The 23,827-nt window shown below is 31.9% G+C and overlaps 3 protein-coding genes across 3 annotated transcripts; 2 read left to right on the top strand and 1 right to left on the bottom strand.

Annotated features, from left to right (window-relative positions):
• Positions 1 to 181: 181 nt before the first annotated feature.
• LOC107477734 (aconitate hydratase, cytoplasmic) lies at positions 182 to 9,109 on the top strand. The gene is made up of 20 exons (XM_016097792.3): positions 182 to 695; positions 1,186 to 1,290; positions 1,475 to 1,635; positions 1,742 to 1,834; positions 2,824 to 3,009; positions 3,116 to 3,277; positions 3,482 to 3,626; positions 3,737 to 3,879; positions 3,964 to 4,020; positions 4,117 to 4,196; positions 4,271 to 4,346; positions 5,362 to 5,547; positions 5,694 to 5,761; positions 5,880 to 5,998; positions 6,158 to 6,279; positions 7,064 to 7,162; positions 7,245 to 7,724; positions 7,833 to 7,931; positions 8,046 to 8,288; positions 8,715 to 9,109. Exons 1-20 carry the CDS (start codon positions 428 to 430, stop codon positions 8,781 to 8,783), a joined length of 2,961 nt encoding a protein of 986 aa, XP_015953278.1. The 5' UTR covers positions 182 to 427; the 3' UTR covers positions 8,784 to 9,109.
• A 2,163-nt stretch (positions 9,110 to 11,272) lies between these two features.
• Positions 11,273 to 13,831, top strand: LOC107477767 (uncharacterized). The gene is made up of 5 exons (XM_016097838.3): positions 11,273 to 11,506; positions 11,808 to 11,950; positions 12,852 to 12,920; positions 13,015 to 13,424; positions 13,573 to 13,831. The coding sequence occupies exons 1-4, from the start codon at positions 11,356 to 11,358 to the stop codon at positions 13,378 to 13,380; spliced, it is 729 nt and encodes a 242-aa protein (XP_015953324.1). The 5' UTR covers positions 11,273 to 11,355; the 3' UTR covers positions 13,381 to 13,424; positions 13,573 to 13,831.
• A 1,772-nt stretch (positions 13,832 to 15,603) lies between these two features.
• Positions 15,604 to 16,549, bottom strand: LOC107477795 (uncharacterized). Its single transcript, XM_016097861.3, has one exon. The coding sequence runs from the start codon at positions 16,351 to 16,353 to the stop codon at positions 15,889 to 15,891; it is 465 nt and encodes a 154-aa protein (XP_015953347.1). The 5' UTR covers positions 16,354 to 16,549; the 3' UTR covers positions 15,604 to 15,888.
• Between the last annotated feature and the right edge of the window lie 7,278 nt (positions 16,550 to 23,827).

Consider the following 23,827-nt stretch of genomic DNA (forward strand, 5'->3'; position numbering starts at 1 on the left):
ATAATTTATTTAATTTTTATATTTTTAAATTAAATATTAATTTTTAATTCCAATCACCTAAACATTTTCAATAAAAAAAAAGAGTGTGACATCTCACATCTGAAAAAAGGAAACAATAATGGCAATGGTCAGCATCAATAATAGGGCATCCCATTTAGCTAGCCAGCAAGTGAACAAAAAACAAGGCACGCAGCCCTAGTTTTCAGTTACTACTTTCTTACCTCTGCTCTCCACACGCCCCATCACTCATTCATAATTTCATTACTCTCTCTTCTCTCCATTTCGTTCTCTTCTTTCCTCCATTTCTCTCCAATTGCATAACACGCCACTGACGCCATCGCCTCTTATCCCAACCAATCAAACACACCCATTCTCTGTCCGTCTCATCCCGTTTTGTTTTTTTCTTATGAATGCGTGATCCGTCACCATGTATAAATCCACCTCTTCCCTTCTCAGGGCTACAAGGTCCAAACTCTCTTCTTCTTCTAGAACGTTCGCTTATTCTCATTCTCGCACCTCTCCTTCGGTAACCGCCAACGCTGCGTCTTCGTCACGCGCTTTCACCTCCTCCGCCGCGCGTGCTTTCACCCGCTGGAGCCACCGCCTCGACTTCAGTTCTCCGATCAGCCTCCGCGCTCACGCCAGAGCCCTCGCTCCTCTTCTCCAACGATTCCAACGCAGCTTGGCTTCCATGGGTACTCACTCCCACAATCTCGGAGTGTTTCTTTGCTTTCTCGAATTCTTGCCTTTTTTATTTGAAGTATTATTATCTTTCATTTAATTTGTGCTCAGATTCGCTTTTTCGCTCTTGTTTTTCATTTAATTTCAGCTATCACTAGGCCGCTTTAGACTCTCTCACTCGCATTTCCTTCCATTTTTTTTCAACTTTTTAAAAACAATAAGTTAGAAAACTTGTAAAATAAAGAATAAGGCGATATCTTTATGAAAACTGAAAACTATTTCAGAATCCAAACTTGTCCTAAACTGTGCATTTTCATTTCCATTTCTTATATTCTGTTTCTCGTTCTTTTTATTTTTATTTTATTTAGTGAGGATTTGAATATTTCATTTGTGCTTGAATGGATCGAGGTATTTTTGCCTTATAATTAATGTGTATTACAACTGTAGTCTCAAAGTTTCTGATAACTGGTGCTGAGTTATTTCTGTTCTAATTGGACGTTTCAGCCAGTGAAAATCCATTCAAGGGAAACCTGACAAGTCTCCCCAAGCCTGGAGGTGGCGAGTTTGGAAAATTCTATAGCCTTCCTTCTCTCAATGATCCAAGAGTTGGTAAATTTTGGTTGTTTTGATTTCTTTCTTGTTTTAAGCCATGTTTGTAGCTGAATTTTGGTTTAAAGATGGTTTTGATATTGGTGATCGGTGATTTCCTTACTGTTACCCCTTCTTCAGAATTGTGCATTTGTCTTCTGGTTTAGTCACTTGCTAAGATGTCCACTATTATTTGTGATCACAGACAAGTTGCCGTATTCTATCAGAATTCTCCTTGAATCTGCCATTCGTAATTGTGATAATTTCCAAGTCAAGAAAGAGGATGTTGAGAAGATTATTGACTGGGAAAACACTTCTCCAAAGCAAGTTGAAATTCCTTTCAAGCCTGCGCGGGTCCTCTTGCAGGTACCTTGTTAGCTTTTGGAATGTGGATCATGTGAAATGGTTATAGTAGGGGATGGGTTATATAAATGGTAACTAATAAGTGATTTGTTTTATTCTTTTTGCCTAGGATTTTACTGGAGTCCCGGCTGTTGTTGACCTAGCTTGCATGCGTGATGCAATGAACAAGCTTGGCAGTGATTCTAATAAGATTAATCCTCTGGTATGGTGTCTTGTACATGTGCTTTGGCTTTCTATGAAGTTATTCATTATATTCACCAAAGTGATTATGTAACTTTAACTATACATATGGAATTTTAAGTCTTTTTGTAGCTCAGGATTACTTCTCTGATATATCATCCTTTTTTTTCCGGCACAACAAAAGAGCAAAAAAAATAAAAAATAAAAGAATTGAATCTCATGTATTACTATACTAAAACGTAAGCTTTGCTACTATAATTTTGTCTTATATCTTGGTGAGACCATTTTTGGCTTATATATGAGGTACTTTGCTAAAAAAATTCTGCAATTGGTATTCAATTAATATATAGTCCTGGAAAGCTGTTCTCTCTCTCTCTCTCTCTCTATATATATATATATATATATATCACCTATCAGCTTAAATTTTTGGGATAAATGGTTTTATGACACGGTATTAGAGCTTATATGACCAAAAGGTCTAGAATTCGATCCTTGTTATTCCCCTTCCCAACAAAAAAAAGCAGTTCTTGTGTGAGGGGGCGAGTTAGATATATAACTATTTACATGCCTCTTTTTATCAGTTTTAGCTTTTGAGATAAGGGGTCTTTTGACAATATATAGGCCTGGCTTACTATTTTAGGATTTGAGGAGTTATGAATAGGTCAGAACTGCTCAGTTTGACTGCTTTGTTATTGAAGTTATCTGATAGATTGCTTTAATGATAAGAATTGTTTGGTTATTATTTATTTATTTAACAAAGTTGAGAAAGAAAGTTAATTCAAGTAAAATCTGATTGTCATGTGGGATTACCTTTAAACTAGTTTTGACTTAAAACCATTGTAGTAAAATTTGTTGTTCGAAGTTTTTGGTAACGACCGATTACAAAATCTGAGAGCTAACTCCATCATACATGGTTATTGGTTTTTAAGAGTTTGAATGACATCATCTTTGACTTATTTCCTTATATGTTGTGTTTGTTATAAAATGATATCTGTGAATAATTGTTGGCAGGTTCCAGTTGATCTAGTCATTGATCATTCAGTTCAAGTTGATGTTGCAAGGTCAGAAAATGCAGTGCAGGCCAATATGGAGCTTGAATTCCAGAGAAACAAGGAGAGATTTGCTTTTCTAAAATGGGGGTCAACTGCATTCCGTAACATGCTCGTTGTTCCTCCTGGTTCTGGTATAGTACATCAGGTAAGTTTGGAAGCAAACATGTAAAATGACTTTGTAGAAATCAAATGTTTCTTTTTCTTATTAATGCTGGGCTGGGTCAACTTAGTGATGTGTGGCTATAATCCAGGTCAATCTTGAATATCTTGGACGGGTTGTTTTCAACAATGAAGGCATACTCTATCCTGACAGTGTGGTTGGGACTGATTCACATACAACTATGATAGATGGGCTTGGTGTTGCTGGATGGGGTGTTGGAGGTATTGAAGCTGAAGCAGCAATGCTTGGCCAGGTACATTGTTTTCTGATCTTCATTTATTAACCTGTAAAGTAATGACTGTTTCCATCAGAAGTATCAATTTATCATGACGTAGTGCATGTTATCGCATATTGAGCTCTTTAGAATTACTTCTTTATATGCTTTATCTTGAAATAAGGGGGAGTGTAGTTTAGCTACAGTGTGATTATTCTAATGCATCATATGTGATACTAACAGCCAATGAGTATGGTGTTGCCTGGTGTTGTTGGCTTCAAGTTGTCTGGAAAACTGCGCAATGGTGTTACAGCAACTGACTTGGTTCTAACTGTGACACAAATGCTTAGAAAGCATGGTGTTGTTGGAAAATTTGTTGAATTTTATGGTAATCAAGTTTTCTTACAGCCTTCTGTACAGTGTTATTTCTTCTGCTTTTGTTGAACTTATGTTTAATTATCCCTTCTAATGAATATTTTTCCTGGTTTTGTTCTCTAGGTGATGGTATGGGTGAATTATCACTAGCAGATAGGGCCACTATTGCTAATATGTCTCCTGAATATGGTGCTACCATGGGTTTCTTCCCTGTGGATCATGTTACACTACAATATCTCAAGTTAACTGGTCGAAGTGATGAGACTGTGAGTAGTTTAATTAACTTTAATTTTATCTCCCCCTCCCCCCTCCCCCCTGAAGTATTTTACCTGGATTTTATCTGAATATAGGTGGCCATGATAGAGTCTTATCTCAGGGCAAACAACATGTTCGTTGACTATAATGAGGTACTGTTCATAGAATGTCCTATGCAATCCTCATTTTGAACAGAATGAAGTGTATCTTTAAGGTACAAAATGCTAATGTATTTTCCATAAATGCAGCCACAACAAGACAGAGTTTATTCCTCGTATCTTGAATTAAACCTTTCAGATGTTGAACCATGTATCTCCGGACCAAAGAGGTAATATCGTCTGCACTTTTGCATGTTGCCTGTTAACTCTCTTATAATTTTTTTAATAAATCAACTTTTCCCAGACCTCATGATCGGGTGCCTTTGAAAGACATGAAAGCTGACTGGAAGTCTTGTCTTGATAACAAAGTTGGGTTTAAGGTTGGTAATACTGCAGTGTTCTAAAACATTTGCTCATTTATTGGTCTTGTATGCCGAAATTGTTTCATAGTTAAGTTAATATCTCTTGCTTGTTAATTTTATGCAAACCTTCTATTTTCCATACACATGTTTTTTGTGATAAAATGCTTTTTTTGTTCAGTATAGCATCCGTTTTACTGGTTGTTTGCTATACTAAACTAACAAAAGTATACTTTGAGTAAATTGGTTTAACCTGAACCATTTCCTCCCACCCACCCCCTTCCCATTTGTAATGTTTATCAAATCAAATCATTTTGTATTGGCAATAGGCTTGGCCCTCATCATTGTTTGGAGGTAACCTAACAATATATTTAATTCTGGTTGTCTGAAATTTTAGACTTCAATTTGCTGATTCAGTTCAATTTACAGAACTCATTGGAGTATTCAAGGTCAATTCCTATAGTTGAGTTACTGTATTTTGCCTGTTTCATCGGCTTTCTCCATAGCCAAAATTACTATGTTCCAATAGCGGTATAATTAGTCTTCATCGACTAATTTCCGTGTTCTGTTCCCTTCACCTATTCATCAAAATTATCAAACAGTTGGTCGCCACTCTAACCAGCATGATCACTAAGCTATCAGTGGCGACTACATTCTTTGGCCATTAAGAAAAGCAAGATTACTTCGCCATTCTTACTTTATCACTCATTTTCCCATTTATGTAAAAGACTGTCCTTTGGATCTCAATGGTGGAAACAATGTGAAAACATCTTTTTGGTTTTATATGTGTGATTTCTTAAGAGTTAATTCATCAGAGTGCTTGCAACTTGCAAGTGAACTGGAGGAGATCTCACTTGGCTTGTTATCCATGTTTCGTTGAAGCTAAGTCATCTGTGTTTCATTGACTGTTGCTTTATGAGAACCCCAGAAGAAAATATAAGTTGCTGCATTTTCGGAATGCTGCTTTATGAGAAACTCAGACGAGAATATATTGATATAATTGGCTGCATTTTCTGAATTTTATATTTAAATACAGGGATTTGCTATACCGAAAGAAGCACAAGGAAAAGTTGCAAAGTTTAATTTCCATGGGCAGCCAGCAGAGCTCAGGCATGGCAGTGTTGTGATTGCTGCAATCACAAGCTGTACTAATACATCAAACCCAAGTGTTATGCTAGGAGCTGGTCTTGTTGCGAAAAAGGCCCATGAGCTTGGTTTGAAGGTTAGTTAGCACTAATATATGAATATTAAAAACTGTTAAAAATGCTACTTCTTTTCTTCATAGCATGAAGCATTTGCATCCTTTTCTTCATTCTCTTCTTTGCCTCATAGTTACTAACTACTAACTGTTTTTTCTCCATTTGCCAGGTCAAGCCTTGGGTTAAAACTAGTCTTGCTCCAGGCTCAGGAGTTGTTACAAAATACCTTCTCCAGAGGTATTTTTTGCTTCTATTTAGAACACTAAGTGATGCATATTATAATGTAATAACTTCTACTCTGCACACTTTACAAATATGCATTTTGAATTTGTATTTGTTTCTACTTCTCTGGCAGTGGACTGCAGAAACCTCTAAATGAACAAGGTTTTCATATAGTTGGATTTGGCTGTACTACATGTATTGGCAATTCAGGGGACCTGGATGAATCTGTTGCATCTGCCATCTCAGAAAATGGTTAATATTTCTTAATCAAATATTATTTCTTTGCCAAAGCTTATTTTTATGCAATTCTCACTTTTCTTGCATTGCTTTTCCTTGTTTATAATTTAGATATCATCTCTATCCATATTCTGCTTTATATTTATGTTACATACTTTTTGTTGTCTGATGTAGACATTGTAGCAGCAGCTGTGTTGTCTGGGAACCGTAATTTTGAGGGCCGTGTGCATCCCCTGACTAGGGCTAACTACCTTGCCTCCCCTCCTTTGGTTGTTGCTTATGCTCTTGCTGGCACGGTATGTATGTTAATATCATATTTTGAATATGTATAAACATTTGTTCATTCTTCTTCTATATTGTTTTTTCATTTTCATATTTGAGTTGTATCTTGATATTTATATCATTAGCACCTACTAAATCTTCCGAAGGAAATATAACTTACAAATGTTAAAACTCAGAGGCTAATCACAAGCAATATCTATTTGCTTATAGGTACATAATCTAAATGGTTGCATGAAATATAATTCAGCAGTGTTATACTATGTTTAATGTATTTGAATTTGAGTACAAATGCATTGCGAAATTTGTTTCTTTTCTTCTTGATTCTGTCCTACAGAAGATTGCTTTAATCCCAATGTTCTGGATACTTATAATCAACAGTGTGGTTATAGATCCGTATATGCAACATTAACTACGTGATTGTGCATATGAAACATACACTTTTTTCCCGTGTTTTGGTGTAATTAAAAAAGTATTTGACTATGGGCTGGCTTCAGGCTTTGGAACTTACTTTTGTATAAGATGTCATAGGCAGATACTATTGGCTCACCTGATCTATGTAGCTAACCTAATTTAGTGGGACAAGTTTTGATTGTTCTGTAGAGAATGCCATGTAACAAACTAAACTATTGTGGATGCTACTTCCTATTTAATATAAGTTTCATTTAGATTATTCCTTCATTGGTAGGATTTTCATTTTATTTGTTTTTGGTAAACGATCATTGAGGTTTAATTTTAAACATCATGATGATCTGGCATGTTTCTAGACCTTAATCAAATACCTTTCAATCAAATTTCCAGGTAGATATTGACTTTGAGAAAGAGCCAATTGGAAAAGGCAAGGACGGCAAGGATGTGTACTTGAGGGATATCTGGCCATCTACTGAAGAAATTGCTCAGGTAAATTATGTCTAATTTGCATGTTGTCTGAACCATAGTCCTTGTGCGTGGCAAAATTAACTTTGGAGGACTTTATTCCTAGGCCGTGCAATCTAGTGTGTTGCCTGACATGTTCCGAAGTACATATGAATCCATTACCAAGGGCAATCCTATGTGGAATCAACTACAAGTTTCTACCGACAAACTTTACTCATGGGACCCCAGCTCAACATATATTCATGAACCTCCATACTTCAAGAACATGACCATGGAATCTCCAGGAGCTCATGGTGTCAAAGATGCCTATTGCTTGCTGAATTTTGGGGACAGTATAACCACTGATCACATTTCTCCAGCTGGAAGCATTCACAAGGAAAGTCCTGCTGCTAAATACCTTATGGAGCGTGGGGTGGACCGCAAGGACTTCAACTCTTATGGAAGTCGCCGAGGGAATGATGAGATAATGGCAAGGGGAACTTTTGCCAACATTCGTCTTGTTAACAAGCTCTTGAATGGGGAAGTTGGCCCCAAGACAGTTCACATTCCTACCGGGGAAAAGCTATATGTGTTTGATGCGGCAATGGTGAGTTATGTTCTATTCCAGTATGATTTGTGTCTTTCAGCAATAAATAAGCAAATATTGATTAGGCCTGTTAGGTTTCTAATCTCTGGATTTATTCTTTTATGTCAGAGATACAGAAATGCCGGGCAAGACACCATTGTGCTGGCTGGAGCTGAATATGGTAGTGGAAGTTCTAGGGATTGGGCAGCCAAGGGTCCAATGCTATTGGTGAGCTCCTTGTATAAGTTTACATCTTCTGGCTTCTTACTGAACTGTATTTTGTACATGGATTCTTAACATTTTAGAATTCAGTATTTCCTGATGACACTTGCATTTTGATAGGGTGTCAAAGCTGTGATAGCTAAAAGTTTTGAGAGAATTCATCGCAGCAATTTGGTAGGGATGGGTATTATTCCTCTTTGCTTCAAATCAGGTCAGGATGCGGAAACTTTGGGATTGACTGGTCATGAACGGTATACAATTGACCTTCCAAGTAAAATTAGCGAGATTAGGCCTGGCCAAGATGTCACTGTTACAACCGATAATGGAAAATCATTCACCTGCACAGTACGCTTTGACACTGAGGTAATTGATGCCTTTCTTTGATTTATGGATATTTTTAGTAGTTGCAAATTTTACTTTATAAGCTATAAGATGGAAGATGTATGAGAGTATATGTTCTCAGATAGCGCCTGGATAGTTTAAAAAGGAAAAAAATAAAGCTAAATATTGCAAACGTTCAGGATGTTACTATGAAAGAGTGGGCATGTTAGATAAAGATAAGATTAGGAGGAAAAAATGCTTGAGAGAAAATTGTGATAGTGCCTATGCTAAAGATAAATAGTAAAGACGTGTCGGGGATGTCATAGTTGGGGATAGTTGGGGATGTCATAGGCGAAAATATTAGAGATAATTTGAAAGGGCTTGGTGAGGATGAGCCACTAATATGCTTCATACTTGCTTCAGTACCTTCTTCCCTTGCTTAGTGCATTTCATTTGTCTTATTTTCAGGTGGAACTAGCTTACTTCGACAATGGAGGCATTCTTCCATACGTGATAAGGAATCTCATCAAGCAGTGAAGTCATTGTTAATGGAAAATTCCAGAGCCGGTTGCTGTTGCACGCTTTTCATGTTGTAAAACGTGTGATAATAAGTTTCCAATAAATTGGAACAAAATCCCTTTTAAGGGATGTAATTTTTGACTCCTTTCTCAAGTGTTTATTAGTTAGTTACTCGGCCTGTAAACGGTTTCTGTATTGAGTTCAACGTCCTAATTTTTGTGCCATAACCCTGTCCATTGAAAAAGAATGGGGGATAATTGTATTCATTAAAGCAAAATGAATAGAGATTTGAATTTTTTTTTGCTAATAATTGAAGATATCTACTTTTGATTGGATTATCGTAATGATAAAACATTCCTTCCATTTCAATAACCTCTTTTAAAATTGATCAAGAACTCCACCGAAAAAATGAAACTGATTAGCGAAAGTAATATTCATAAATTTGTATACATGGAAGCAAAATGAATAGTGAGATTGAATCAGTCGGGTAAAGTTTGCAACGTGTGCACATGTGCCCGCTCAAGGTTTTGAAGGTTGAACAACCAACAGTGGAATGATAGAATGGTGCTTTCTTTTCGTCACGAGTTAATGTTGTTCTTTATGACATTTTACTTATGATGAAAACAAAGGCTGTTGTAATGTCAATGAAGTAGAAGCTATATCATTGTTTAAAGGAGAAAGATTACATTATGCAACCAAGGTTTGGAATATATTCTAAAGAATTTCCTACAATCAAAATATTTAAGAGCGGAGGAATTTAAGATTTTGATAATGTTTTCATTATCTCAAAGCTAAAACTCACGTACAATCGTCTTCAAATAAAATTGATAGCTGATAATCATTAGATAGTTTAACAAATTTAACTACATTATCATCTAACGATTTTTAACTATCAAATTCACATGAAAACAAAATGCACGTGAGTTTCCACCTTTTCTCAATCCTCTAAATAACAAAAATATCAAAAGAAAAATATAAAATTTTAGGATTAAATCTTAAAGTGGTTCTTGAACTTGCAATCGAGTCTCGAATTCGTCCCTAAACTTAAAATTGTTCCAAATTTGTCCCCGAACTTAATAACGGTCGTCCTAAGATATTTTTCGATGAATATTTGTGAAAGGAGTGATGACGTGTATGGAGGGAAATCACGGTGGACAACCAACAGCTATATTACGTGACAATTATAAGATTTTGACTCAATTTAATTCGTATTATTGGTTTATAATCTAATCCCAATTTAAGGTATAGAAAATGTGATCCTCTGCCTTCGCTAGCTCATCAGATTGATTACCCCTCCATGTTCATAATCTCCATCCTACTATAGGATTTCTTCAAGTTCATCTTCACCTTCAGCTTCCGCCCTCTCTTCCTCTTTTTCTCCTCAAATTTCACCATAGCAAGCTATCCTTTCCCCTCAGCAGCATCACCTCCATAGTAGGCAACCAGCGCGGAATTGGAAGAAGGCAGAGCAAACTGTCGAATTTTGGATCTTCCCTAATAAACTATTTCAGATAATCGATCACATGGTTCTCGACATTTCTAAGGTCATTGAAAGGGAGAAAAGACAACTTAGCGCAGGAGGCTAGCAGCACAGCATCGGCGGCCGGTGGGAGAGGACTTGAGGCGGCCAGGACGGAAGTATGTATGGCGGCAACATCTTGTGCTCTCATTGAAGAGAGAAGGGTTGATTTTGGGAGTGACGAGGCGGCAATGGGTGGAGTGGAAATCGAAGATGGAGAGGGAGGAGAAAGTCAGGGCATAAAGTTCCGACTGTGAGAGAGTTGTAGTGTCTATTCGAAACAGAGATTCTATGTTAAAAAATTACTGTTGTTGCTGCAATGGCCGCGCCAGCAATTGCGAGGTAGTTGTAGGGATTAGGAGAAGAAGAAGAGACTCCGTGAGAGACAGAGGCACAATAACACCAACGCATTAAACCTCGCTCAATACTTAAAACAACGTCGTTTTAATTGTATTTGGGGCTAGAAAGGAAACGACAGCGTTTACAAGTCCAGCATAGTTTCCATCCAACCACGTTATCAAACCATCTCCAAAAAATATCCCAGGAATGATCGTTGTTAAGTTCAAGGACAAATTTTGGGAGCAATTTTAAGTTTAGGGACAAGTTCGAAATTCGATTACAAGTTCAGGAATCACTTTAAGATTTAACTCAAAATTTTATGTAGAATTGATATACGTTTAATTTTAATGCATTATCAATGTAAAACAGATTTGCATATGCATCTAATTATATAACACATATTAGCAAAATAATTATTTTTTACACTAACTACGTAAATAATCATCCAAAAACGAATTTAATTGCACAATTGTATTTTATACTATTAATACATCAAAATTAAACTCCAACTTCGATCATATAAAAAAAACTTCAATTGAAAAAAATTTAATACTTTTAGTATTATTAAATAACAAAATTAATTGCTGAGTGTGACGTGGCAAATAGCCCTAGTTCACAGTGGGTCAGTGGCTCTCCACACGCCCATACAAAACATTGATCCCACTCCTCTTCCTCCATTTTCTTCTCTTCTCTTCTCTTCTCTTGCGCTTTTGCAATCGAGCATCAGCGACCATGTCTTCTTCACTCCTCAGATCCAGCAGGGCCAAGCTCTTCTCTTCCTTCAACTCTTCTCTTTCTAGAACCTTCTATCCCACCGCCTCTCCTCCTCCTCAGATCGGACCCCTCCCTCCACTCTTCCACCGCACCAACTCTCACTCCCCCGGTACTTCCACCGCATCCCTCTCTCCATTTTCCCTATCTCTTTTTTTAATTGCTTTTGTTTTATTCTAATGTTGATGAGACGCGAATAGTTAGGTTATCCACAAGGTAAATTGGAATACAAATAGCATTACTACGGCGATTGTGATTACGAATCTCTTCATTCTTTTTTATTGGGAAGAGAGGGGAGGGGGGATTGGGGATTTGCATGTTTAGATGTTTAGTTGAAGCAACCCTTCCAATCGATATGCTTATTATGCATTCAAAGTTTTAATCCTAATCGTTTGATTCTGATTTTTTATCAGCGAATGAAAAACCTTCCAACGGAAACTTGATTGGTCCCTCAAAACCCAGTGCTCGCGATTTCGGAAATCTCGATAGGGTTCCTGCTATCGGAAACCGAGTTAACAATCTTGGAAATGGTTCTACTACGAAGGTCAATCTTTTGGTATGTGACATTCTCATTATTTTCATGCCATTCATACTTTCAGCAATACACGATGGTGTATCATTTTTAAAATATATATTGGTTTCGTAGTTGCTTGTGAAAAAGTAGTTTGAATTTTTTTTTAATTAGTTGTCTAGGATAGACATCTTTTTTGGTGAGATTTCTAGACTAGAATCAAAGGAAAATAATATAAAACAAGCTGAATTACATTGACTACTGTACTTATTTCGGAGAAAATACCGAGGAACCATGTAGCTGTACACCTTTATGAAAGTTATTCATCATTATATTAGCTTCTATGGTTTACTATTATAATTTTTGGGGGTTAGAACTGTTCCAAGTTGAAAATTGCTAAATCTGCAAATCTATGTCAAATTAAAATTATGTATAACATTCGAGTAGTTTAATGTCAAAATACTTGTTTGAATTTTAAATTCTATAAATCATATCGAAGAGAGAGAATGGGAGAATAATAGGGAAGCTCCTGTGTAGTTAAAACCTGACTAGATACAAGACAATTGTGTTGATTTGTTTTGAATTAGTTTAGAGTAAAATATTAATTATCTCAGAACTGGTTCTTCAAATTTCGAGTTCCTAAGACAATTTCTAACTGATTCCATCAAACTTGGTTTTTGGAGTTTGAAAATGTTAACAAAAAGGTTTTAAGTAGTTTGGAGCAATAAATATTGGGAGGTTCTTGCTGATCTTAGGACTGAGCACCATTTTGCATCAAATACAATTCCTTTGCTTTTAGTCTTATCCTTTTCTATTATTAGAAAAGGGATCCACTGCATGCCATTTTACCAAAGGATCCGATAAATGATCATTGACTTCAACTCTGTTTAGTTTCTAACCCGCTGGAATTGTTCTCTTATGCCAAAGTTACAATGCTTTTGGACAGGACACCATTGCACTGGCTAGAGCTGGATATGGTATTGGTGCTGTCAAGGGTCCAATGCAATTGATGACCGTGAGTCCTAAACTTCAAATTTATGACTGATCAAGTTGAATTTTTTCTGTCTCTGGCTTCCACATGTGGCTGATTATGCTTACTTTTTCAACAGGGACCCGGAGTTGCAGATGGTCGATTGGTTAATCATTTCCGTGTTAAGAGTACTGTTGCGAGTTCCAACAATGAGACAAAGGCTTATGGTCTTCGACCGTTATCTCCTCATCTTCCTGTTTATGAGCCACAGCTATCTTCCACACTTTCAATATTCAACAGAATCACTGGAGTCATCTTATCTGCTGTCATCTTGTTGTTTTACATGATATATATGAAAATGGGCTTGATCAGTCTCACCTTTGGTTCTTTCTATGATTTCCTGTTTTACTCATCAAAACTCAACCTGCTTGTTCTTGAGATTTCTGGCTTAGCCCTTACCTATCACACATATATGGGCATTCGTCATTTGCTCCACCGACTATGATCTTAGTCACAACTGATACCTGAACATCACGCTTTGTACCTGAGGTAATTTTACCTTTATTTGAGTTTTGATTCTTTTATGGTTGCAATTATTAGAGCCAAGTGTGGTCCGTTATCTTGGTTTGCATTTGATTGAACCATTTGTTCAGAACTTTTATAGTGTGAATAGCATATTAACATGTAGTATTTCCAGGTGAAGCTTGCTTGATCAGAGAGGCATACTTCTCAGTCCTAAGGAACTTCAATCAGCATCGAATCTCTTTTTGATGTTGTGAATGTGCATTTCTGTAGTTGTGTTAATTTCAGCTTAATAATTTTACAATTTAGCACTAACTTGGTGTTTAGTGCTTAGCATAACTGCATCTGTTTGGAATCTGAAATCTCAGCGATGTTATTATCAAATTGCGTGTAATTAACTTTTGCAGCTAATAAGTGGATGAGTTTTGGTGTGACACTGACTTTTTTAGTCCTCTTTTTCAATCAATCGATCTGTCTTACCAAAAACTGAGTCTTTGTATTGTATCCAGATAAGTGATTGTATATTGAGGATTTGGCCCTAATCTTTATTTAAGAGTGGTTTATCACTCTTAAATAAAGATTGTGGGATTTACATTCGATGAGAGTTATAAATTTAATACGGATTAATCTCCTATTTTATTACTTTTATCATTTTCCTCACTTATAGGATCTGAATTCACTTCTGTCTGTGCAACATGCAGTTGCTTCTACATTGCAATAATAATTTGGCAGTTACATCCAACCCTTAATAACTAGACAATTATACTCGACATCCTAGATCACCAAACAGCCTATTATATTTAAATGACCCTCCAGGAAGTCACAACAGACATGAACCTAACTCACACATTTACTTAACACAGAACATAGCTTATGGACGTATATAAGATTTGAAATTTGTAATTATATTGTCCAAAATTGTAGCTAGTTATTGGTACTAACGCCTTCCTGGGCACCACAACTATGTCACCATAATTGATTAATTTTTTAGAGTATAGCTGAAAAGACAAAAAGTCTCGCTAGGGAGACAATGGATTATTTGTACAATGGGATAATAAACATCTTCCAAAAAATTTAAACTGATTTTGGGTTCACTAAGGATTGAATTCTTGACCTTTCGAATTTAGCACTTTAATACCATATCATGATACTACTCTTCCGAAAAACTTCAGCTGATGGAAAAATGTAACACTAATAATTATATCTCTAATAATTCATAAACTCCCGTTGATTCCATTGGCTTTTCATACTTTTCCAAAGAGAATAACTTTAGCTTAGGGGTTAAAAATTGTGTGCAATTACAAAATCCTATTTGTAGTATATATAAGTATAGATATAACAAAGGATAAATAATTTTTATCCTAAATGTTTGAATTAAATATCAAAATTGTTTCTAATTTTTTTTTGTTTTATTTATGTTCTAAATCTTTCAAAAGTTATTCAATGTTATTCTCACTCTTAACTTCATTAAAATACTTAGATTTTATATATTTTTTCAAATTCTATTTTTTTTCTGCAATGTAGTAGAGAAAAACGTGGTTTTATATAAATATAATAATTTGATGTAGAGTGAGGAAGAAGACTACAATATCCTAAATTTTCTTAAGTTCATTTTCCATTATTTTATGTTTTTTATTTTTATTGTTTTTCAATTATTTTTAAATTTATTTACAATAATGATATTATAGGAGTTTGTCACACATAATACTTATTATACATGAACTTTCATTAGTAATTTTCTTATTTAGTTAATAATAGAATAATGTTGAGTTAAAATGTTTGACACATAAATAGTATGAAAAGAATAGGAGAAACAATATTGATATTTATTTCAAATATTCGGGACAATAATATATCTTAGCCTATAATAAATGAAAAATGTCTACTGTACAAAAATTAAAAAAGAAAGATTCAGTACATGTCTCATCTCCTGTCTTATAACATGCATAAGTATAAGACAATGTAAAACTCAATGTGGATTCACTAAAGGTTTATAAGCTGATCTTGAGTTCATAAACTAGTACAAATATGATAAATACAGGGATACGATCATACGAATATTGATTAGTTATATTTATGATAATACTAATAGGATACGAATATTGATAAAAAAAAATAAAACAAAATAAAAAGAAGACACTTGTAATTAACACCACCATTTTGTTAGAAGACATTAATGTATTCAAAACTTTCCAGAAGGAATAAATTGGAGAACCATAAACTATAATTCTTATTTATTTCTTAATATCTCATCCAAACAAAATGAATCTTTTTTTAAGGAAACAATACCGCCCAACAAAACACAAATTACATCCTTAATCCCACATACATTTCCATCAATCTTTCAAGTCAAAATCAATACATTACTTCATTGATATGGAGTTCAATACACACTCCTACATCAAGTGACAAAAAAGAGGGTCAAATTGTTTACATATATAGATATATATTGTTAGACACAACAAATAATTGAAACTACAGAATCAACAAGCTAAGTAGCTATGTCCTCTGGAATGCTTTCTAAAGATGGCCTCCAAGGATTTATGTCTCCATCTTCATCATCATCATCATCACTAACCTTAAAAACTCTTCCTCCTCTCAACTTCACAACACTTAGTAATTCTTCCAATGTCGTATTATTGTTCTGATCATTGTTGTTGTTGTTGTTTCTCAACATCTTCTTCAACTCTTCTTGAGTCATCACAACTCTAATCCTCACAACCCCATTTCTAGAATTATCATCATTATCACCTTCATCATCAATAATATCATCCTGTGTTTTGAACCTTACCTTCTTGACCTTCATGCTTGGTTGTGCTTCTTTTTCTTCTTCTAACTTTGATGATGATGAAGATGGTGGTGTCTTTACATGCTCAACTACTACTTTGGCTGCTTCATAGTTATTCTCATCATGAACTTGTGCTGAAATGTTGCTTGTTCTCAAGCAATTCCCCATGTTATTATGTTGGTGTGTGTGATGATGAAAAAGAAATGAGTCAACAAATAAAAAAGCAACAAGAGCATTAACACAAACACATGGGGGGTGGAGGAAGGAAAGTTGATGAAATATGAAGCATATAAATAGAAGAAATTTGGGAGAACAGGCATCACATGGAGTATCCGCTTTTTGCGCCGGGTATTTGGAATAATCAAATAAAATAACTTGCTTATCGACACCGCCATCATCCTGAGTCCTCACTCTATATATTTATATTTATAAATAAAATAAAAAATTATGATGATAACAGATATTTTTATGTTCATGAAAAAAAATTAATTTAATTTTTTTTTAAATTCATATTATATATGATAGATAGCATTGACACAATCAAATATGTATTTATTTTTGGCGTATTCTAGAATATTTGTACTAGAGTGGTAATGGTATTTTAAAATATTATTAAAATTAAAATAATATTTTTTATTATTTTATCATCAAAATATTAAAAAAAAATTTAATAACATTTATATAATTATCATAATTATCATAAATATAGATATACTAGAATCTATCTTTATTTGTATGCATGTATATTATGCATTTATTTATAAATGTTTTATTTATTTAGTGGAATTGCGAGGTTTACTCATATATATAGTCTGATCACTCAAATTTTAATTAGTTCGTTATGTTTCAAAGTTTATAATGCTTTTGTTATACAAAAGATTTTCAATTAAGTTACTATAACTCAAGCACTTCTAATTAAGTCTTTAAGTTGGGAAGGACTACGGTAAAGATTTGTTTTGTACAGATTAAGTTTTTGTGATTAAAAATAACTACACATATATATATCAATAGTGACACTAACATTATTAAATAATAATTTATATGGTTTAAAATGAATATTTGTATGTCTCTGTATGAATTTATATTTGTATGTTATCATTCATTTTTTAAGTTTAGTGTGGTAAAATATTTTAAAAAGGTGTTTGTATTTTTTAAAAGCTCAAATTTTTATTTTGTATTTGGTAAATAAAAAGGATCATATATTTATGTTGGACTACTGGCAGTTTTTAAAAGATCAGAATACTTTCGAAAACATTTAAAATAGAGTTTTTTAAAGTTGACTTGTGCTTTTCAAAATTTAAAAATTTAATATAACATCATATATAGTAACTAATTTTCAAATTGAATGCTTGTATTTATATCTATTATAGTATTTTTAAATTTTAAAAGTTATTTTATCAAATGCAATTATTGTTACATATGTTTATTAAAAGTAATTTTTAATTTAATTTACCAACCATAAATATTACAATTTTTAAAAAATTATCTTTTAAAAATTAATTTTTATAAGCTATTTTTAAAAAGTAAAAATTTTACCAAATTAAACTTTATTATGTGTACAACATTTTTAACTGGATATCCATCGATTTGCTTTAGAAATTTGGTGACTTTTCCATAAAATTTTTAAACTATAAAAACTTATAGTTAAAAAAAATTTGATTATATGCACTCGACTTTTAAACTATAAGAATTTAATTAAAAATATATTATATAATATGAAAATTTGATTTAAGATTTGATTTAGTAAAATTTTTTTAAAATGTATTTGTACTTTCAAAAATACAAGTATTTCATTTTGTATTTTGTATTTATATTTATAGTTTTTAAAAATTAAAGATACTTTTAAAAATATTTAAACAAAAATATTTTAAAATTCACTTATATTTATCAAAATTAAAAAAAAATTTATAATTCTATATATTAAATTAATAATTAAACTCGAGAAACTTCATTAAAAATTGAGCAAAATTACAAGGACTTCTAGAATCATTCAACCTAAATAATAATTACATATAATATAATAATAACTTAATGTTTAGAATAGAAAATAATTTCGATTGATTTGACTCATCACAAATGAAAAGTTTAATGGTGGGCGGCGTGGGTAGGGAGGAGGAGGAGGTTTATATTTTTAATTTTACAATTATTAAATTTGTAATTTTTTTTTGTTAAGGATAAATTTATCTTTTCATTAATAAAAATGATTTTTAAAAAATAATTTTAATATAAGGATGATTTTAATTTTTATACCAATTTATAAAAACTAAAATAGTACTTATTTTTATTTTTGAATAGAGAAACTCTGAGTTGAAATCTTTGTCAAAATGTATTTTTCAAAATGCTGATATCATATAATCAGGGATCCTTAGTTGAATAAAAGGATCAAATAATCAGATTCTCGGAATTATTCAATGAAATTTCTGTCAAAATTAATTTTTAATTACAATGCAAAACAATATCATATAATTATAGATCTTCTTAGATGAATAAAAGGATCATATCACTGTTTTTTTGGGTAAGATTCTATGATTTTTGTCAAAGTATCATCATATTTCTTTATTAACTAATTTATAAATTTAAAAAAAATACTATGTCCGTACATTTTTTTAAATCAAACTAGCTATTATTTAATTTATTTTAAAAATATATTTTATATTTTAATATATATATCTTATATAAATAACTGATTTGATAGTTAATTTTTTTGTGTATATCTAAATATCGTTGATAAAATTTATATATACCTTTTGAGTAATATTACTTCCAAATCATTCTTTCAACAATTGTCATTTCTACGGCTTTTTTTTTAAAAAAGTCTTTCTAATAAAATCTTGACCTTAGCTTTAATATCTAATTTTCTGTATAAGTGTACAACCTGTTTATTACTCAACTTGTATGGAAAGATTTTAGCGTTGTAAGTTATATGGTACTACTATGTTTATTTTTGACAAATAAAACGGGGCTGTTGACAAATGAAAATAAAAATAATTATAAGGTAGTTACATCATTTCTATCAGCATCAAAATAAAAGAAAAATAAAAGGCGAGAGAGAAAAGCAATTTCTAAAATTAGTAATTTAACAGTAATTATATTTGAGAACATAACACAAAAAAGTTCACATTGCAATTGGTCACTCCATGTTGCCATTTGTGAATTAGGAGGTCTTGAAATCTTGCAACCTGACCAGCATCATGAATAGGATGAGCATTAGATATTGTTTCAGCGCCATTAATTTGTAAAAAAAAAAAATAAAAGAATTTTTTTAGTGTATTATGTAAAATTTTAAGGGAAAAAAATATATAGGTTCCTGACTTTTTAAATTTTTGACAAATATATCTTTAACAAAATTTAAATACAAAAAAGTCTCTGATTTTAACAAATGGAGAACAATTTAGTCATTTTGTCTATTTGCCTCTCATACACCAAACGGAACTGGCTGACGTGGCTGAAACGGTGTCCAGGTGTCCGTTACGGTGCCACGCTGGAAGGGGAATAAAGTTCGAATGATAAATAAGTCCTTAACATCATTTTGCAAATAAAGTTCGAAGGACAAATAGGTTCTTGAGAATTTAGTTCACTATACTTTTATATATATCATATATTACTATCTAATTGAAATATACTTATATTATGTATCATATATTACTATCTAATTTAATAATCAAATGTATCACATGACACTCTTATTAAAATTGAGAGAAAATATATTTTTTTCAAAATTAATAAACTCTTTTCTTAAATTCTTTCATCTACCTCTCTTTATTTTTATATTTCTCTCTACTATTTTTACTGTATATATAATTATATTTTATATTAGTAATTTGACAAATCAAAATATGTCATCTGATATTTTTTTACAATTAAAATATTTTAAATATAAAAGTATACACATTAAATTATTTTAAATTTTATATAACGAATGTTAAAATTAATTATTAATAAAAAATTAGACTTTTTCATATAAAAATAATAACTAAAAATCTTATTATTTAATTTTTTATCTGCAGATATCTTGGTCTTCTTAGAAAGAAACTTTTGTCAACTTATGACTTTTTTGTAAAAGTAATTTGATTTTATAAATCTTTTGTGCCATGCATAATTTATATTGTTAGAACAAAATGAACTATAATTTAAAAAAATTATTCTCGTAATGTTATTATGGATAAAAATACTAGTTCTAATATAATACACAAATGCACTAATGCTAATTTAATACATGATTGATGCACAAATGAACTAATGCTAACTTGATGCATAAATGAACTGATGCTAACTAATGACACTGGTAAAATGAAAAATGAACTAATGCAATTTAACAAATTCTAATATAATACACAAATGCACTAAAACTGAACTAATGCAATTTAAAAAAAAAAGTAGAAATAGAACAAGCCCACTTTCTGCAATTTTAATACAAATAATTTAAATTACATAATACAACAAGTTAACTAGATTTCAAAATACAAGCATAATTTTATAAACTAAATTCTCATAATAGAAGTATAATAGAAGTATAATGAACTAAATTCCTAAGGACCTATTTGTCCTTCGAATTTTATTTGCAAAATGATGTCAATGACTTATTTGTCCTTCGAACTTTATTTCCCTTTCAGCGTGGCACCGTAACAGACACCTGGATACCGTTTCAGCCACGTCAGCCAGTTCCGTTTGGTATATGAGAGGTAAATAGACGGAAGGATTAAATTGTCTTCCGTTTGTTAAAGTCAGGGACTTTTTTGTATTTAAATTTTGTTAAGGATGTATTTGTAAAAAATTTAAAAAGTCAGGGACCTATCTGTCTTTTTTTTAAATTTTAATAATAAAAATAAAATATTAAAAAATAAAAAAATATTTTTTTAGAAACTATAAACCTAGCTATAATTTATCTTTTCGTAAAAAATATTTTTATATCAGCATATTTAAACATAAATTCTGTTAGTCCTTATAGTTTTACTAAATTTTTAGTTAAATTACTATATTTTTTTCTTTTTAATTGAGTCCCTACACTATTTTTAATTTTATAATTAGGTTATTTTTATATAAAAAATATTAAAATTAACAGAATATTTCTCCCAGAATACATGCTATTAAAGATTTAGTTAGATTTTTAATCATGAATATCTTTAATTTGTAAAAAATATTCAGTTAACTTTAATATTTTTTATATTAAGAAGGATATAATTATAAAAACTAAAGCAGTGTAGAAACTTAATTTAAAAAAATATAAAAATTGAATAAAAATTTTAATAAAATTATAGAAACCAAAATAATTAAACTTTAAAAAAATATCACTTAAAAGAAATTCGTAAAAATTTACTTAAACAAAATTTTAATAAGATTTGAAAAAGATTCATCAAAGATGTGTTTGGATTAAAGTTTATAGATAAGAATTTGTATTAAATTTTATATAAAAATAGATTATAATAAAATAATCTCTCTCAAGGTTCTGCTATAAATAATGGTACCACATCCCAAAATAGCTGATTAAGCATTGAAGTTCCCATACCATCTTGGAATTTGTTTGATTCAAATAAATAAATGGTTGTCTAATATAGAGGTGAAGATTAGAGAAAACATCTTAGAAAAAAGTTAAAAGTTTTAAGTATCTTGGGTGCATCATACAAGATAATGGAGAGATTGAACAAGATGTAAATCATAGGATCCAAGCAGGTTGGTCAAAATGGCGGAGTGCATCTGGTTTTATATGCGACAAAAAAGTGCATTTAAAACTTAAAGGTAAATTCTATCGCACTGCTATAAGATCGGCTATGCTGTATGGTACGGAGTGTTGGGCGGCTAAAGGGGAGCACGAACATAAGCTGAGTGTGGCAGAGATGAGGATGTTGAGATGGATGAGTGGTCATACGCGATTGGATAAAATAAGGAATGAAGATATAAGAGAGAGAGTTGGAGTAACACCAATTGTGGAAAAGATGTTTGAATCGCGTCTCAGGTGGTTTGGACATGTGAGAAAAAGACCGATAGAACATTCAGTCAGGAGGGTGGATGAGATGGAAGATGGATAAAGGACGAAAGACAGAGGAAGACATAAGAAGACTATCCATGAGGTGGTCAAACGAGATCTACATGTAAACGATCTATCTGTAGACATGATACATGACAGAACACAATGACGTCGTTTGATTCATGTAGCCGATCCCACTTAGTGGAACAAGACTTTGTTGTTGTTGTTGTATAGATGAAAATGACATAAATATGAAGTACAAAAGGAAAATGGTAGAATTGAAATAACAGAAAAAAATAAAATAAAAATATATAAAAGAAAAAATGAAATCTCTCAAAGACTCATCTCGGCTTGTAATTTTCGTGCATTAATGTAATTGAGAATTTTTATAGTACATCAATGTGTAAATCAATTAAAGTTCTCTAACATATTGAAGTTATTTATAGGGTAGAATTTTTAAACTATTTGGCATAATCTTAAATCTTAGCAAATAATCTGTAATCTTAAACCTCAAATAAATTTAAACGCTAACATAAGCTATTTTAACTATTAAAGTTAATCCTTTTTATTTTCTCTTATCATTGTCTGTCTCTGATTTTGATTGTTAAGCTCTTTTGACTATTGAGATCTTTTTACTACGATTGATGAGATCTTTCATATTCTGACCATTTTTGTGCCAAATTTTTTACCCAAATACATCTCAAATTATTTATTTATATTTTAGAAAATTTCTTTTAAATGCACGTTTTAACTTTGAAGTCAAAATTATATAATTATATTAGAAATTAAATGAATCTAATTTACCTTCGAAATACCAGCTTGAATGGTAAATCTCACACTTAAAAAAGGTTATCACTTCTGAAGCATTCATTTGTGGATAATGTGGGACTTTATGTTATAAATTAACTTTCAATGTGTAGCTTCAAATAATAAAATTAAGAAGTGTGTTGAAATTAAACTTGATGGCGGCCTCTAATCACTGCTGGAAAAGCGGATAAGAGCTATTATTAGCATCACACGACAACCTTAAATGTCAATCTAATCATTCTGTTTGGCACTTTAATTAGTATTAATATCATATACAAATAAATATAAGCTTCATTTAGTTGCGGGTCAAATCATTAATCTGAATTATCCAACCATTCATGTTTTCAGTAACTCTAATAACACTTTATTATTCATAGCTCTTGAGTTAGCTAGTTATTTATTTATGTGTGTTCTTTAATTTGTATTTGTATTTTTTTATGGGAAAGTATAGGGAGCCAATGGACTAAGCGTATAATGTGTACAATGGAGGTTTAAAAAGTATTAGAGATATGACCATTAGTGTTACATTGTCCTATTAGGTTACGCTTTTGAGATGAGTGGGTTCATGACATGGTATTAGAGTTCTAAATTCCAAAGGTCAAGGGTTCGATCCTTGGTGAATTCCAAAATTAACTTAAGTTTTTTGGATGTTTATTATCCCTGGTATCTGGATGGTTAGTTAGACCGAAAATTTAGTTCATTGTACACATTATACACTTAAATCATTGGCTCCCTAGCACTACCTTTCTTTATATATACAATTTACGTACATTAATACACTTTATAAATGATAGCATATACTATTATTTAATAGCTGTACTCTCTGTGTAACATTTCCTGAATTTTGTGTTAAAAATAGGTTATATATAT

The sequence above is a fragment of the Arachis duranensis genome, chromosome 3 (genome assembly GCF_000817695.3).
Source record: "Arachis duranensis cultivar V14167 chromosome 3, aradu.V14167.gnm2.J7QH, whole genome shotgun sequence".
NCBI lineage: Eukaryota > Viridiplantae > Streptophyta > Magnoliopsida > Fabales > Fabaceae > Arachis > Arachis duranensis.